General features: G+C 47.1%; 1 protein-coding gene across 1 annotated transcript; it reads right to left on the bottom strand.

Annotated features, from left to right (window-relative positions):
• Nucleotides 1-4,237: 4,237 nt before the first annotated feature.
• LOC117835385 (uncharacterized) lies at nucleotides 4,238-16,157 on the bottom strand. The gene is made up of 8 exons (XM_034714747.2): nucleotides 15,385-16,157; nucleotides 14,161-14,553; nucleotides 13,489-13,732; nucleotides 13,301-13,307; nucleotides 5,702-5,915; nucleotides 5,541-5,612; nucleotides 4,422-4,613; nucleotides 4,238-4,312 (listed from the first exon to the last, which is right to left on the bottom strand). Exons 1-8 carry the CDS (start codon nucleotides 16,126-16,128, stop codon nucleotides 4,238-4,240), a joined length of 1,941 nt encoding a protein of 646 aa, XP_034570638.2. The 5' UTR covers nucleotides 16,129-16,157.
• Nucleotides 16,158-17,853: the final 1,696 nt, after the last annotated feature.

Raw genomic sequence — 17,853 nt, 5'->3', positions numbered from 1 at the left:
TACAAAGCATGCAACATGGGTTATGCTACTGTACAAAGTTTATTTAGGAATTAAAGGAAGGTTAGGAGATGACTCACTCATTAATGACCTCTTTCAACAAGGAATGATCACGCGATCGGGACCTGATAGAATCCAAGTGTCTTCTTTGTTGGTTTCTTATGTAGTGAGATACACTCAACCACTTTCTCTGGTTTTGATCTTGTAATTTTTTAATTGTTATCTGAAACAATATCATATTTTCCCAACTGCATGATGCCTCTTTCCCTCTATATGCATTATTTCTTTTTGTGATTATAAGGATAACACACAGTTGCTGATCTAGCATGTCTAGAGGTATAACAATTGATGATGAAGATGGGGCAATTATTCTTTTATCCTCTTTACCATCATCATATATGAGCATGTGATTACTATAGTGACTTATGACAAATAATCAATCAACACCAAAGATATTACTGCAGCATTGCTTGCTTTGGAACTAGGGACGAAGAACAATGTAATGGAGGTTCCTCAAGCTCAAGCCTCACACGTCAGTGGTGACTGGTGAGCCTAGCAAGGGGAAGGTGGAGGCCAAGAGCAGGAAAATGAAGAAATTGTCATGTCTCAAGTGTGGAGATTGGAGACGTGAAGGATTGTCTAGGGAAAAAGAAGTGCTAATGTTGCAATGCCATCGTGTGACTCGGACGATGGCATCAGTAACCTTCTCTCAGAAAACCAGTGAAAAGCAATCAAATGAAGTATGATTATTAGATTCAGCAAGTTTCTTTCATGTGACCTACAAGGTGGAGTGGTTCTCTTCCTGCAAGGTTGGTGATTTTCCATAGCCTACTTGGGTGATGACACTTGTGTCGTTGGAGTAGGTGACACAAAGATGCAGGATGGAGTAGAGCAGAGTGTAGTGAACCATATGCCAAGACTATAGAGGAATCTGATTTCACTTGGTGCTTTACATGTTGATGGTCTGATGTTCCAAGATGAGCCAGATAAAATAACCATGAAGATCATGAAGGATGGTATGATTGTGATGGCCGGTGGGAAGAAGGATGGCTTCGCATCAAGTTGCGAGGGTGTACACTGTTGCAGGTGGAGTCATGCATGAGGATGGAGTTGCAGGGATAGTGGGTATAAGGCCAAGTCAAACTTGTCGGGCTGCTATTTAGAGTGGTAAAATCGACAACCCAAGTTTAAAGTACACTACTGGGGAAAGTCCCATCACTACCGATTGGGAACCCCTTTTAGTACCGGTTTCGCAACCGGTACTACTAGTTCGGTATTAAAGGGGGGCCTTAGTACCGGTTGAAATAACTGGTACTAAAGAGGTATTAAAAATTAAAAAAAGGAAAGCTCCTGCCAGCCCCACCCGCCCCGCCGCCCTCGGCCCTCCCGCCCCCACCCTGTCCCGCCGCCCTCCACCCCTCCGCTTGCCCTGCCTCCACCTCTGCCCTGTTGCCCTCCACCCCGCCCCACCCCGCCGCCCTCCGCCCCGCCCCACCTCCCACCACCGCCGCCTCACCTTGCCCCGCCGCTGCTCCTCACTGTTGGTGAGGGGCGAGCGGAGGGGGAGGGGGGAGGCAGAGGAGGAGGAGGAGGAGGAGGAGGAAGGGAGATGGGATAAGGAAGAGGGAGACTGTGTGTGTGTGTGAGAGGAGATAGAGATAGAGGGGGGAGACGGGATAAGGAGCAGGTGGGACGGGAGAGAGAGATAGGAGAGAGGGATAGAGGCGGATGGGAGTTTTAGTACCGGTGGGAACCCCACCCGGTAATAAAGGGGGTCACGGGGGGCTCCTCAGGGACTATCCGTTAGGCCCGGTACTAATGCTCACATTAGTACCGGGCCAAAATGCAATCGGTACTAATTCTCCGGATGAATGCTCAGTTTTCCAGTAGTGGTACATAGTTGCTCACGCATGACATGACATGCTTCCTATGGTGAATATTTATTTCTATTAAAGGGGTTATATTAGACTTGGTTGTAATTAATGATATAGGCTAGAGTTTAGTGTTAAAAAGAGACCACTCTTGTAACCATACACTACATGACCACAGCAAAGAAGGCCCATAGTGACGGGCTCGGAGGGGGCTCCAATCGAGTTGTGGGTGTCTGGGTTGGCTGGTGTCACTATATCGGGGAGGAGCGTCCATAAGCAGGTCCCGAAGATGTAGATTTCAACTGAACTCCGTTACCAAATTTCATATCTCCGGTACGATCGTTGCTCTCTCCTATTCCTTGTCTCGGTTGATTTGAACCAAATTGTTTTTGCTTGTACGCCGATATCACAACTTTTTTATTCCCCAGCACGGCCAGCACGAAGCATTGCTTGCTGATGTAGAAGATAACTTGTCCTCGAATTCATACCAAATATACCGAGGAAAGCCATGGCTAAAAGAGCGACGATCACTCACACCACGGTTAAACCGTCCTCTGTCAAACTGTCACCCTCCATCTCCAAGTCCAAGGTACGTATGCATACATGCAGATATGTGTGTGCATCGGTTGCACGTTGCCTGTTCGTAATCTTGGCGGTAGCACCAAGCGCGAGTGAAGCAGCCACCGCCGGCGTCAGGCCAGTGCGGAGCAGGCGAGCAGCTGAGCACGTGGCTACGTGCAGCTGGAGCCCAAGCCGGAACGGCTACCCGCCGCGACGGTTGACGTGGCACGCCACGAACCCTATCTAACTTGGTGTGCGGGATTGTGATCCTTGTGATTGTGTAACCAGCCTGAATGTTTAACTTTTGATATGGGTGCTCGTAAGAGCAAAATATTGAACAAACCCAGCAAGCAGCACTGCAGAAATTCCAAGTTCTCCGAAGCATCAAGGCAGCACACCGGATTTTAAAAATACCGAGCCGATATATTCGCGCTTGATACATATTTATAGACAGCACAGAAAATGACTGCAGACCAACTAATTGCTTAGGTCCCCAACAAGTTCAGACGCAACTGTAGCTAGTTCCACAACAAGACGGCAGAAGCACCTGGCAGCAGTGGACAGAATCTTGCATCGTCGCCTGTTCCATGGCAGCAGCACCCATGCCAACTCACAGAAGCAGCCACCAAACTTGGATGTGAATTTAACCCTGCAGCTGGATGCAACAAAACCTAATTGGAACCACCATTGCATATGCAGGGCAAAAATTCTTACTTCCATAGTCTCACGAAAGGCATGATTTGAAGGGTGGTTTTTGACTCCACAACAGGGAGGTTCCCAACACTCTTCTTTTTCCCCATGCATGTTGCCATTTGTTCGGGTAACACGCATTGGTTGAACAATATATTGCCATAGTGGGTTTGCAGTTATGAAAGATTTACAAGAGTTATAATGACGTAGTTCTAACAAATTTACTTGTGCAGAGAACAGATCTAGCTTTCTTTATTGCTACTCTCTAGTCAATTTACTTGCCAGTTTGAGCTCTCTGCATGTTATGAAAATGAATTGAGATAACAGCATTAAGAAAAAATTTATTATGGCATCACTAGCACTACGGAAACAGTAGGGACGCCGAGTGCCCTAGGCACTCGGCAAAGCCCCAAAAACACTCGGCAAAAGCTTTGCCGAGTGTAACGCTCGGCGACCAGCACTCGGCAAATTTTCCGTCGGCAAACAGTAGCTTTGCCGAGTGTCAAATATCGGGCACTCAGCAAAGCCTTTGCCGAGTGTCAACCCTCAGCAAAAAGATGTTGACGGACTGTCACGGTGACGACGTTGTTGCCGAGTGTCAGACGGAAGAACACTCGGCAAAAGTTTAAATACTTTGCCGAGTGCTGTCGCCTTGACACTCGGTAAAGTTTACATACTTTGCTGAGTGTCATAGTTGTGACACTCAGCAAAGTTTGGCCTCTTTGCCGAGTGTCGTAGTTTTGACACTCGGCAAAGTTTGGCCTCTTTGCCGAGTGTCACTCCAAGGACACTCGGCAAAGAAGCACCAATCGCCAGCATTTTATGGCACCTTTGCCGAGTGTTATAGCTAAAACACTCGGCAAAGTAGTCCCAGAATAACAGAATTTGGCCTCTTTGCCGAGTGTACTCGACAAAGTGTCCAACCTCACCCTGTTTTATAGATTTGTTATAAAGGACCCCTCTCAAATAACAATCACAGAAGCATCACAGGCATTTAAATTGCATCACAAGCATCACAAGCACACAAATAACATTCACAAGTATAGGTTCTAGTTTAAACAAGTAATTCACAAGTATAGATTCTAGTAGATGCTTAACACACTAGCTGTTCAAACAAGTCACTGAGGAGGAAACGATGGCCACTGCGACCAAGCTGATGGTTCCGAGAAAGCATTGGATCCCGCCGATTGATTCTGCACAAAGTTAAAGAGATTGGATAAGTCACTTTTCTATTGTAAGTTTCCAGTGCATGTAGTTTCTAGTTTAATTCTAGATTGATTGTAAGGTTGACAAGTGACTCACAAGAGTAGCTGCAGGAGGTGGAGGTGGAGGGAATAGGTTTGATGGCATAGCTGGTGGAGTTTGACCTAAACTCTGAAAAACACTCTGCATGTACCGGAACATCGACTCCGTTCTCTGCCTTTCTATCTGCCGATCTGCCTCGATCCTTGCCTCTAGGTCCTCCCGTTGCTTCCGTTCTACTTCCACCTGGGCCTACAATATTTCATCCCAATGTCTTATTGCAAAGCAAAAGGTATGTAAAAATCAACGAATGATGAAACAAACAGAAATAATATGGAGAGCCTCCATCTGTAACTGTGCAGTGGTCGGTTGTCGTCGTATCGTAGGGCTCGAGTCCGTGCTCCTTGCTCGGATCTAGGAGAGAGTGGGAGTAGTGGCAATATCGATTACGCTATCGCCAATCCAATACCGGCCATGCTTCTTGCCTCCTCCCACCCTCATCACGATTTCTGCATCAATATCCTGGGAGCTCGGATCGAACTCTAGCCCATTAACCTCCCTTGCTATTGTTGTGTACTCGGTGACACGGCTGTGGATGCTGGGATGGCTGTACGCCTCGGGCGGATCCTCTGGGTTGAAGTCGATGTTGGCGGCCTTGCCCTTTTTGGACATAACCCATGCCTTGAACTGGGAGCAATCTTGACCATCATGTGATGATGTCTACGGCAAAAATGCAAAATGATTAGAAATTATGCAGAATTGAGCGTTAGAATAAAGAACTGAATTCGCGTACCCATTTTTCCCTATATTCATCAAGGCTCAGGCTGCCTTGATGGTGTGATGCACATAGCATCAGCAAATGTCACTCCCGGCAAGCAAGGTGGTGCTCCAACCACCCGGGCTGCAACCACACGTCCACCATTTTTTCCCAGCACCGGGTATGCGCTCGGCACCACCACGGAGGCACCTACATCATCAAGTGTGTGACATATAAAAAAAGAAATTAAGCGTAATTAATATCAAAAAAAGTAAGTATCAACGTTCTATATTTACCATCATGAATTCTTCCTTGGTCAGGTTCATTGTCCTTGCTTCTTCTTTTTTGACCTTCATCCTTCTGAATTCAGCATAGAAGTCGATGATGGCCTGGACGCGCACCTCGTAGTGCATGTCCTTCACGAGCTTCTTGGCAGCTTGTTCAGAGACGGAGGCCGCCCTGGCCTCGAATCCCTCTTGACATCTGTAGAAGTCCTGCATATAGACGTGATGTATACAGTTATTATTTCAAGAATGTCCAGCGAAGGTGATGTATTAAGCAATGTAGTGCGAGGAATACTTACCCATAGCTCGACCTTCACCCGCTCCGCCTTGTTGGCGAATCTCTTGTTGTCACGATCAGTGACATCGGCGACGACAACATAGTGGTCCCACATGTAGGCCGGCTCCTTCTGTCCGGCGAACACCACCAAGCCAGGGAAGTGTAGCCTGTACAAAACGCTAAGGATGCCGTTGACCTTGCAGTTGTGGCCACCCCCACTGAGCTTAATCCAACTTCTGCACAAGTGATTGATATAAATTATTAGTTTCTATTGTAATTTTCAACATATCAAAATTATTGAGAATATCTAAAGTAACTTACTTTGCCCTAGTGGGTTGAATCAGCGGGCGTCTATGAAGAAGTATCGGTCGCCTCGGGAGGGACGAGGGACCTCGCAACCAAATCTTGGATTGCGAATCCCCTGCCTCCTCCCCCTCCTCTCTCTCCTGCTCCTGCTCCTCCTGTACCTCCTCCTTGTCACTAGAGGCGTGCGCAGAAGGTACCTCCTCCTCCTCAGACGACGGGGGGAAGGTACAGGCGACGGGGGCCTCACCCCTTTATCCTTCCCTCGACCCCTGCCTCTACCCTGGACCTGTGCCTCGTCCGTTTCCTTGACCAGTGCCTCACCCCTGCCTCGACCCCCTTGATGCGTCTGACCCTATACTTGACCCTGAACCTGACCCTGAAGCTGCAGCATTGAATTTTTCGTAAAGCGCTGCAATCTTCCTCATACCACCCACCATTGTTCAATCACCTGCAATTAAAAAGAGTAAACCAATCAGCACTGATAAACAAAACATACTTAGAAAGATATATAAAATAAACTAAACATACTTCAAAAATAACATGGTATGAAAAATTATAAATAAATTAGTACGGCTCATACATGTATTAGAAATAATCATCATGATCGGGATTAGCTAGATCATAAGTCTCATCATCACTATCACATGTGTCGATATAATCATGCCCGTGCTCCGAAGGAGGAATGTCATCATCACTGTCCTCTCCTAACTGTAATCGCTGAAGTAATTTTACTTCTTCATATTCTGAACCTCGTCTCCAGCGTTCTCGTCAGCAACCCTTTCATTGTTTACTTCCATTCCGATCGCTTCGATTAAGTCTATCTCAAAACTCCCTTCGAGCCCATCTTCTTGGAAGAACTCTCTGTCATATGTGTTGGGGTCAATATTGTAATCTTCATTGTTTGGTACAGGTAGTTTACCGTGTGGCGATACCTTGTACACAACATCCCAACCCTTAAAACAGTCATCGGTTTGGCACGGGTATGACAAATAATAAACTTGTGTGGCCTGTTGAGCCACAATATAGACATCATCTCCTGGTAAGACGGATGATAGCCGAATTTTGACTAGCCCAAGATTAGGGGCCCGTCTCACGACTAATGGATCAAACCAATGGCATTTGCATATGACTAGATTAAGAACTTTGCAACCATGAAAAGTTAGTTCGTATATTTCTTCAATTCTTCCGTAGTACTTGACCCCATCAAAGCCTGGCATAAAAACTCCGGTATTTGTGGTTCTTCGATTGGACCGACTCTGCTCGTGGCTTGTTGTGTGAAAGTGATATCCATTGACATCATAACCGGTAAACGATCTGACCCTATAGGCACAGCCATCGGCAACCTGTCTTAACTCGACATTCATAGACGCATCGGTTTGGCTCTCATCAGGACGAAATCGACCTTAGGCTTTCTCCACAACTTGTCGGCTCTGGGAGGCGCCATGTCTCGCTTTGGTCTGTTGCATAACCTCACTTGATCCACTCTAGCCGAGCACGAACTGCGGCTAAGGTCATCATCTGCGGTGCGGGGTTGTTAACTACGATATCTTTCGTAAAGTTTTTGATGTCTCGTCTGAATGGATGGTCAGGAGGGAGGAATTGTCAATGTTTGTCGAACGAAGAATATTTGCCACCTTTCGTCAACCAAATGAACTTCAAAGAAGCCTTGCATACTGGGCATGGGAACTTCCCGTGAACACACCAGCCGCAGAAAATACCATATGCTGGCAAGTCATGTAGGGAGTACTGGTACCAAACATGCATCTTGAAGTTTGTCTTTGTAGCTCGGTTGTAAGTCCATACCCCTTCCTTCCAAGCACGGACTAAATCATCAATCAGAGGCTCTATGTACACACTCATATTATTCCCCAGGTGTTCTGGAATTATCAATGACAAAAATATGTTCTGTCGTTGAAAGAGGATGCCAGGGGGGAGATTGAGGGGGATAACGAACATGGGCCAACAGGTGTTCGGGGCAGCCGCCATTCCATAAGGATTAAACCCATCTGTTGCCAGCGCAACACGTACATTGCGGGCCTCTAGAGCTTTCTCACGATAAATCGCATCAAACCTTGTCCAGGCTTCACCATCGGATGGGTGTACCAGCTTCTCAGCATTGTATCGACATCCGTTTTTATGCCATGTCATCTGTTTGGCAGATTCTTCAGCCATGTAAAGCCGTTGGATCCTCGGTATGAAAGGTAGGATCTTCACGGGGATTGCAAGCTGCTTCTTCTGACCATCACCAGAGTCTACCTCCAGGAACCTAGACGATTCGCACTTCACACAGTACTTTGCTTCTGCATACTCTTTCCTAAATAAGATGCATTCCTTCGGGCAAGCATGTATTTGCTCGTATGGCATCTTAAGTGCAGGAAGGAGTTTTTGTGCCTCATACATGCCCTTTGGCAAGATGTGACCCTCCGGGAGCAGGCTCCCAAAAACTGTCAACATAATATCGAAGGTGTCTCGACTCAAGCTAAACTAGGACTTCACGGCCATTAGACGTGCAATGGAATCTAGTTGAGAAACCTTGGTATGCCCATGAAGGGGTTCCTATGCCGCAGACAACATGTCGTAATACACCTTTACGGTAGCCTATGGCTCCTCCTCCCTACGTGCTTCATGATAGTCATCTAACATGTCTCCCACCCCAGCATCATCATCATATTCCTCAATACGTTGTCTGACAACCTCGTCTCTCCCACGATCGGCTTCACCATGGTAGATCCACCTGGTATAGTCTGACGTAAATCCGTTCTTAAGAAGATGTTTACCCATGTCCAGCTTGGTTTGCTGACGCATGTTTCCACATTTGCTACATGGACATCAAGTGGATCTAGCTCCTTTGACCCTTGCAAATGCCCGTTCCAAGAAAGCATCGGTCTTGTTAATCCATTTATCGGCCGACGAATTCTAACTAGAGCGGCCCGTGTACATCCACTGACGATCCTCCATCCTCTAGCATATCAGTGAGCAATACAAAAAATCACGTTGCATCTACACGTTCCTAGTGAGGATAGGTCCTAATCCTACCTGAGGATGTGTAGGTGGGTTTAGTTTCCATGGTCTACTCCGACCCGAGATAGAATTTCGGCAGCACCTCCCCGTTGTTCTCCAAATACACGTCCTGGAAGGGAGATTGTGTATCCGGAGAACAACAGGGAGGTGCTGCCGAAACTCTATCTTGCATTGGACTAGACCATGGAAACTAAACCCACCTACACATCCTCGGGCTGTCCAAAAAACATGGACAATTCGAAACAGATACGGTTATAGATATGCAAAGATCTGCATATTTCCAACCATATCTCTTTCGAACGGGAGACGCCTAACTAGGTTACGTGATATACGAACATCATACGGAAAGAGAGGTGTAGGATGCCTCACCTTGCTATCCTGCAAAGTGATGACTCGAGGACGGTAACGTAGCCCCTCCTGCAAAAAAGAACATAGTACTGTCAAGTCAAAATTTCGACAGCACCTCCCCTGCACGGGGAGGTTTCCATAACCTGCATCAAATAAAACGGCACAATGGCCGACAACCACATCCACAGCAAAGGAACGGCACGATGGCCGACAACCACGTACAGTTCTTATACCTTAGATTGCCAAGTCAAACATCCTTTTCTAATTTCTAAAAAAAGTCCTACCACCTCTCTATCTTCTCTAAAAAAATCCTTTCCTATCCTTTTCTAATTTCTGATTTCTTTTCCAATTTCTAATTTCTAATTCATCCTACCACCTCTCTATCCTTTTCTAATTTCTAATTTCTATTTTCTAACTTGAACAATAAAGATTGAAGAATTACCCAAAGGGATGAGGGGCACCGGCCGATAGGGGCGAGGGGATGTCCAGCGGAGGCGGCCGCATCGAGGGCAGGGCACCGGGGGCGGGCCACCAGGGCAGGGCGCTGGCTCTGGGAGGCGCCAGCCGCAGGGCACTGGGGGCGACGGGCGGGACGTCGGGGGCGGAGGCAGCAGGTGGGACGGGGGGTGGCGGCACCAGGGGCGGCCGCGGGGCACCGGGGGAGGCGGGCGGGGCACCGGGGGCGGGGGCAACGGGGGCGGGACGCCGGGCGGGGGCGACGGGCGGGGCGCCGGGGGCGGGGCCAGCGGGCGGGGCACCGGGGACAGGGGCGACGGGTGGGGCGGCGGGGACGGCCGCCGGCAGCGACGAAAAAGGCACTGGGCAGCGGCGGCGGAAAAGGCACAGCTAGTGCGGCTAAGTGTTTGGGCGTGTGAGGGTTCGCATGAGAAGGCCGGCGGGGCTTAAGTCAGGGGGTTTGCCCAGTGCCCGCGATCTGGCACTCGGCAAAATAAAGGTTTATTTTTTTTTTCAATTTTCAAACGGTACCCGCGCCTATCAACGGGCCCGTAGACATAGTTTGCCGAGTGTCGAGAGAAAACACTCGGCAAAGTATTAGCTTTGCCGAGTGTCATCTACAAACACTCGGCAAAGTATTTAATGTATACTCCTTCAATAATGTGTTTTACTAACTTTTTTCGGATATACTTTGAAAAAACCTTGTCAAATTCACTCAACAATGCATATTTGATTTTTCTACTAATATTATTCCATTATTTCATGTATTTATAGCTCAAATTGAATTTATATCTATTAAAATTCTATAATTGCAGTTAATAAATAAAAATTATCAAACGGATCCGAAAAATTCGCAAAATTTGACATGAGCCAATTTATGTTGTCTGTTGCCTGTACAAAAAGTTCTAAAGTCAAACCCCAATTTAAGTGTTACTTGGACTCCAAATTTTACCGGATCCTTCTAACTTCTACGAATCTTCTCCGGAGATGTTTCGGTTTGTAAGAATCATATGTTAGAAATTATGCGAAACCTTCTCAATTTTTTACCATAGCCTCCACGTATGATATCATGACATCTTGACAAATCTTGTGATTTTCATACTTCATTTGCTTTTTTTAGAATTTAAAAACCATTCGGCCACACGTTCGTGGTCGTGTTTTCTGAACAAAATGTTCGAAATTTCTTTCATTTCCTGGATGAGACCTCAATCCAGATTCAATAACATGAATATGATTTTTCTACTGATTTATTCCTCTAAAATTTGACTTAAATCAACAAATTCCTCTAAATGAAATTAACTCATTAAAAACAGCAAATAGACCAAGAAATAGACCAACTTTTAACATGCAGTACCAAATGTCGTATGTGAGGAGTAGAAAAAGTGTGGAGGGCAGAGGTAAAAAAAAAGTTTTGTCTTTGCCGAGTACCTACAAAAACACTCGGCAAACTTTTAACTTTGCCGAGTGTCGTGAGAAAACACTCGGCAAAATAGTACTTTTGCCGAGTGTCGAGGAAAAACACTCGGCAACCTATTAGTTTGACGAGTGTCGATAACGAACACTCAGCAAAGTTCTAATGGCCGGCACGCACCCCCTGACGGACGGCGCACGTGCCAGCCACGTGCTGGAGAGTTAACGAGTGTCAAATCTTTGCCGAGTGTCGTCTGGATGTTTGCCGAGTGTTTTCTCTGTGACACTAGGCAACTAGGATGTTTGCCGAGTGTATTATGTATGCCGAGTGTATAGGCGGAGACACTTGGCAAACGGCGTGTTTGCCGAATGCCCGACAAAAAGCACTCGGCAAAAATTTAACACTCAGCATATCTACTGTTTCCGGTAGTGTAGCCACCAGGCTTAACTTTGTTAGTTATATCAAGAAAAGTAATCATCGTAAGTGGACACACAATACTGCCAATTAGCTTATAAAAAAAATTCCTAGTCTAGCACCTAGGGATGAATTTGTCACAAAACTAAACTAAGAACACGCCTACAAAAGTAATGCATTGAAATAGCTAGATTGAAAACTCAAACACCATCAGAGTCCAGGCACACGCATGAGTAGCAAAAGCAATAGAGACTAGAGCCCGCTATAACCCAAGGCCTCTTTGCCTGAAATTAGACTTATCTCATAAGCTAACTATACAGGAAATAAACCCAACTAGGCATCGTTTTTATAAATTCGCAATGCTGTTTGGTAAAGTCCACTACCGCTCAGCTCAGATGTTCATTGGTCATAAGCCATGCATTATGCATACAAACACCAGAAAACATGAAGTTTCAGAAACCTATGCCAAAAGGCCCTAAAATCTAGCAAATTGACCCTTCAGTAGATGTTTAGGAAACCCGTAAAAGGAGGCAGTGAACAGACAGAAGCCCAGCATCACCCAAACTAATCACTTCTTCATAAAGGGCAGCTATGGATCATGGCGAGCGCTAATAAGTTAGATGATCTCAGGCAGGGTTGTAGTTTGAGTTCTTGGTCATTTGTATACTGTTTGTGGGGTAAGTTGTTTCTGCTGATTGCCGTTGTGTGGTGTATATCTGTGTGGGTCTTTGTGTTTGAGAATTGCCATCCGAGGCAGTGTAAACAAACCAGTTTTTTTTTCTATTACATACCTAATACAAAGACACGCATCTTTCCTGTGTTTTGAGAAAAAAAAATGTCACAAGGATATGGAAAAATTTAAATCATCAGCTAACAGTCCATATATCAATAGGGACCTGTCTTAGGGAAAAAAAACTCTGCTAACATGATCCATCGGAAATAAGTTGCCAGCACATCAAAAACCAAAACCGTCAAAACGTTCATATGATAACTATGAACAAGGACCTAGAGAAGACTTTGATTGACCTACATTTCCATGCTTAACATAAAAACTGTAAATGCCAAATACTTTACATTACAAGTTACTGTAATATGATACTCCCTCCGTTTCAAATTGTAGGTCATTTTAGTTTTTATAGGTCTATAGATGTTTGTATGCATCTAGGTATACACTATATTTAGGTGCATACAAACATCTATGAACCTAGAAAAGTCAAAACAACCTACAATTTGGGATGGAGGGAGTAGTAAATTAAAGGTTTGTGGAATGCAAAAAGCCGGCAAGACTCTGATAAAAAAAAATAGCTTACCACTTCATATCCTTGAATTCTTCTTGGTGACATAGATGGTGGGAATCCAAAGTACGGGTAACAAGCAGGGTCCTCATTTCTGCTGACCCTCTCAATATTGGATGTTTTAATCTCAAGTGAGAAACAGACATGCTCAAAATGTGACAGACTATTTAATTCTGGCAGGTGTACTAGGAAGAAGGGTGAACCTGGCGCAGTGGTAAAACTCTCCACTTGTGGCCAGAGGTCTAGGGTTTGATTCGCACTGGGTACACCTTTTTTTAGGTGTACTAGGAAGGCATACCCTTTAGCTGAGCCAAAAGAATTTTGCAAGGCCGTCTAGGAATTCCCTTCCTCAGACCCCAACTTGACATACCCTTTAGCTGAGCCAATAATGTAATAATAGGAACCATCATCAAACAATGGGGTTGTTTTCTTCATATTAGTGTACTAGGAAGACATACCCTTCAGCTGAGCCAATGATGTAATCATATGATGGGGTTGTTTTCTTCATATGCCATCCACTGAGATTTTGCATAAAACTGTGATAAACCAGATATGTACCTTCAACGTCATAAATCAGACTAAATATCCCAATATTACCTTCGCCTGCCTCCACAATGGCAATACTCCAACTTCGCATATCGAGATCAGGCGGGAGATCAACAGTGGAGAACTCCAGTGTGTTCATGTCAAGCTTGAGCAACTTGTTTAGATTTGTTACTTTCCAGTAGCAGCAGCCAAACGCAAATTGGGGCTTCCCCAACTCAGGTTGTCTTGGTTGTATGGAGAAGCTTAGAAAACCCAACTAGTAGATGCAGCAACGCTCCAGCAGCCAGAGGTCGAAGAAAAGACACACACCGCCAAACTTGTCCTGCTATAGATCGTGCGCAGCACTCTGAATTGTTAGAGTATATTAGGCAACTCTGAAAATGATTAGTTTAGGATTGATTGTAATCCTAGGATAACCTTCCTTATCTTTAGGAGAGGCTACTTGCCCTCCAAGTTATGTACTCCAGCCCAAGGGGCTCAAGCAATATATCCACGCATTATACGCAATCTCTATTGCTTTCATGGTATCACGAGTCTAGGTTACAAACCCTAGGCCTCCGGCTTCTGCTGCCCTCGCACCACCCCTGGGGAGATCAATCTCCGCCGGGGTAGAGCCCTCGTAGGATGCGCGGTTGATCCCTCTGATTCGCCGTGCCGATCGTGGTCAAGTAGCAAGCAAATCGCCTCTTCACTCCTCCAGGCCGCGGTGGCCCCCAGCAGTGGTGGGCGCCCCTCCAGGCCGCGGAGGCCCCCGGAGGCGGCGGCAGGCGACCCTCCCCTCCTCCAGGCCGCAGCAGCACCCGGCGGCGGCGGGTGCCCCTCCAGGCTCATCCTGATGCCGCCTCGACCGCTCCGACCGGCGCATCCAGCAGCCCCGACCGCCCCAGCGACGGCAGGTGCCCCTTGAGGCGACCGCCTCGGTGGCGGTGGGCGCCCCTCCAAGCCGCAGTGGCACCCGGTGGCGGCGGGCACCCCTCTAGGCGCAACCTGGCGCTGCCCCCAGTCTCCAGAAGGGACAAGAGAGGCATTGGAATCGCTGATGTTTCGTTCCTTGATCTGAACGGAGGCGAGAAGATCCTCATGTATGCGAGGCAGCAATGCCAGCCCTGCAAGGGTGCTGGAGGTGCGATGGCCTAGAGCCCACGGGAGTGAGGGCCCAGGCCCAGGACCCCAGGTATACGGTATACGGCTGGCCGGCCCTTTAGGCTTTACACCTATCGCGTACGAGACCGTGACGCGAGTCACGCGACACGCGAGCACCTGCACTGCTGAGGCCGAATGCGAATCGCCGTTCTCATTCCTTCCGCTTCGTCGTTGACTCGTCGTCGGATCGTCTATTCGTATTCGTCTCGTCGCGGTCTCGCGGACGGCGCGCGCCGCTCTGGCCATCCAGCGCTCCCTCGGGCCTTTTGGCGCAAGCATGCGGCATCGCAGACGAATGGAGAGCCCCCTTCCCCTTCGGGACGACCGTGTGGCGCACGGAGTCACAGCACCGCGCACGGCAAGGCGGCGATCAGACTCTAGGTATTTTTTTTCTTGATCGTTTTTAATCTAAATTAATTACTTCGGACTTCTAGTACTCTGTACTCATATAGTCGTGTTTTTCTTCTAATTTAGGTGTTAGAATCTTATAGTGTTACCTAAGAAATATTTGTCGAGTGCTTATAGAAAAGAAAACGGAAAAAAGTAGATCAATTTATTGAATCTAAAAAAGGTGTTGTACATAAGTAATCATATTAGTTTTAGTCTATATTAGTTTTAGTCTATATTGTTCCTTGATAATTATCAAACATGTTAAATTAAAAATATATCACTTGATTTATTTTCGTTTTGAAAAAAAAATAACGCATATATATTATAAGATTTATAGAGGGCCGCGCGACGACTTCGCCCGTAGGGCCCCTTGACCGGCACTGGCAGCAGCAGGTATTGCCGGGACAAGGGGTCGCACACCGCGAGGTCCCAAAGAACGAAGACGTATTCGCCGTCATCGTCGTTCCCATCGTTAGGGACGCCGTAAAAGAGGACACGGCCGTCGCAGACGTCGCTGGGAGCCCACACATGATCTCTGCTGTTGGCGAGGTAGTCGAAGGAGAAGCCGGCGGCGCTGCCGAGTGCGCGGGAGGCAGGAGCTTTGGGGTGAGGCGCCTGCACGGGCTGGAAGCCGACGGGTATGGTGCAGCCGAGGGAGCCGAGGAGGAGGGGCGGGTGGCGGGAGTGGTAGCGGCGGAGGAAGTTGGGGTCGGCGATGAGGCCGCGGAAGGAGACGCAGGCGGTGGAGGCGCGGGCGAGGTCGGCGTAGGAGTCGACCCGGAGCAAGATCTCCTCCAGGAGGTCGTCGGTGAGGGCGGCCGGCTGCCGCGGCGACGCCGCGGGCTCGAGGCGGGGGACAATCGACCGGACCGGCGACGCCATCGCCGGATGGCCTCGCCGCCTCCGACGAAGGGCGGAATCGCGGGAGGGGATCCGATCGAGAGGATTTGCGGTGGCCTGGGTGGTGGAGCTGAGGCGAGACGTCGGTGTTGGTGGATTCGGCAGACTGGTGGAGTGGTGGTGTGGTTTCTGGTGGGTGGAGCCACCGGGCACGAGTAGATGATGACAATGAGGATCGCTGAGCGAGTGGGCTTGTAAGCGGACGTCCGGGAGGCCCATCCGTGCTCCATTAGTCTTTTTCTTTTTCCTTTTTCCGAAGGCAGGAGAATTTTTTTATTAATCGCCAGCAGAATAAAGGTAAGATCTACTCCAAATGAAAAAATAGTGAAAATCACCCAAGTGATGGCTAGTCACTAAAAAAAACGATGCCACATTGGCTTAAACCAGTAAACCACTATACCTGTGCTCAGCGGCCAAAGCAAAACAGAATTAAAGTAGGGATAATCAAATTAGAAATTGCTCTGTATTTGAGTTGGAAGTCAAAATTAGACAAATTGAAGAGTTGAGGGGCTAAATATAAACTTTTTCCCCTCACGAATTAGAAGCATGTGGATGTGAAGTGTCTTGGACCGGGTTCTTCCCATGCATCGAAGCCACCTCAAAAGCCTAGAGGCTACTGTCGGTGACATGTGTGACAACATTCCCAATCAATTAATCCTTTGTAAACTACATGAAGGGGGCTTTTGTGAGTCTTCCTCCCCTTTCTACAGTGATGAGAGGGTGAATCTCATGTGACTCTCTTTGGCATCGCTCCATCTAGGTTCTTCTTCTTCTCCGGCTGTCTTTTGGCACCGAAGAGGAAGGAAAATCTGGATCTGTGTCTGCTGGTTTGTATATACTAGCAAGTAGTACTTTCTAGTAGGTTTCTAATAGCTAGCGGCATGGACTCATCTGCCATGGTGGATTTTGGTCCTCCGAGTTCACTTTGAAGATAACATGGCAGTTTCTGGTATTGGTCTCCTGAGGTTTGTGTTAAGGGAGTGTCTATTTATCTGTTGATTGTTGAATTTTAAGATGTTGCATATGTTGTTCTCTGATGTTACTGATGTTATTCTCCTATGTTACATATGATGAAACATGAAGTAGTTTGCAACATGTGAGAACAATACATTGAAATATAGTAAATAGCATGTGTAACATCAAGAGAATCTGCCATATTTCCTCCCCTAAAATCACAAAATAGTTTGAAACATCGAAGGATAATGTTTGCAACATCTAATTCGATAGATAAATAGCAAAACTCAAAATTAAACATTTGTATCTCAGTAACTTCTTTTCTACTTGGTACATCAAGCATGCATGGAACCTTATACCTGAATCCATTGTTCGAATGTACGAAACTGTTGCAAATTGCAGATATGTTTTCAGTTACCTTGTTTGGATCAAATGTATGGGAGCTCCATGGTACCGAAATCATCAAATGTCTGGTAAGCCTCGTTTTGCTGATGATCTGGCTACGGGCTCGAAGGCACGGCTGCTGGCCGGCGGCAACGCAAACACAGAGTCGGCTGTGGTACGCCTCGTTTTGCTGATGACCCGGTGATTAGCAAGCTCGAAGCGCGAGGCGGGTGGACGGCGACAGCGCGAGTCAGAGCTTTCATGGCTGCAGGCGACAAGCCGACGACGCAGACGGAGCGGACGACCTGCAGGCTGGTACGACTGGTCTGTCGATCACCCGATGATGGTGCAAAGTGTTAGAATCTGATACTCCTCATTATGTGCAACATCGTCCGGATCTAGAAAGGATATTGCATGTACGACACGAGCTTGTACCGTATCAATAACCACATAGATGAATCTCGTGGAAAACCGTAAATGATAGCGTTGAAATAACCGCAACAAAGAGAATAGGATTTTGGCAAAACTGACCGCGAGTTCTTTAAGCATAACTTCCAAAAGAGTACAAGTGATTGTTGCTTCCTCACAACCCTACTTGACCCTTTT

The sequence above is a fragment of the Setaria viridis genome, chromosome 9 (genome assembly GCF_005286985.2).
Source record: "Setaria viridis chromosome 9, Setaria_viridis_v4.0, whole genome shotgun sequence".
In the NCBI taxonomy this organism is placed as follows: domain Eukaryota; kingdom Viridiplantae; phylum Streptophyta; class Magnoliopsida; order Poales; family Poaceae; genus Setaria; species Setaria viridis.
The sequence above is the reverse complement of the archived record's forward strand: the minus strand, read 5'-3'. Positions and strand labels throughout refer to the sequence as shown.

Excerpts from the sequence above, each read along its gene's own strand:
- LOC117835385 (XM_034714747.2), bottom strand. The coding sequence starts at position 16,128 with ATGGGCCTCCCGGACGTCCGCTTACAAGCCCACTCGCTCAGCGATCCT. Across the intron at positions 5,613-5,701 it reads GGGTGAAGGTCGAGCTATGG|GACTTCTACAGATGTCAAGA; the intron begins GTAAGTATTCCT and ends GTCTATATGCAG. Across the intron at positions 4,614-5,540 it reads AACAAGCTGCCAAGAAGCTC|GCCCAGGTGGAAGTAGAACG; the intron begins GTGAAGGACATG and ends GAAATATTGTAG.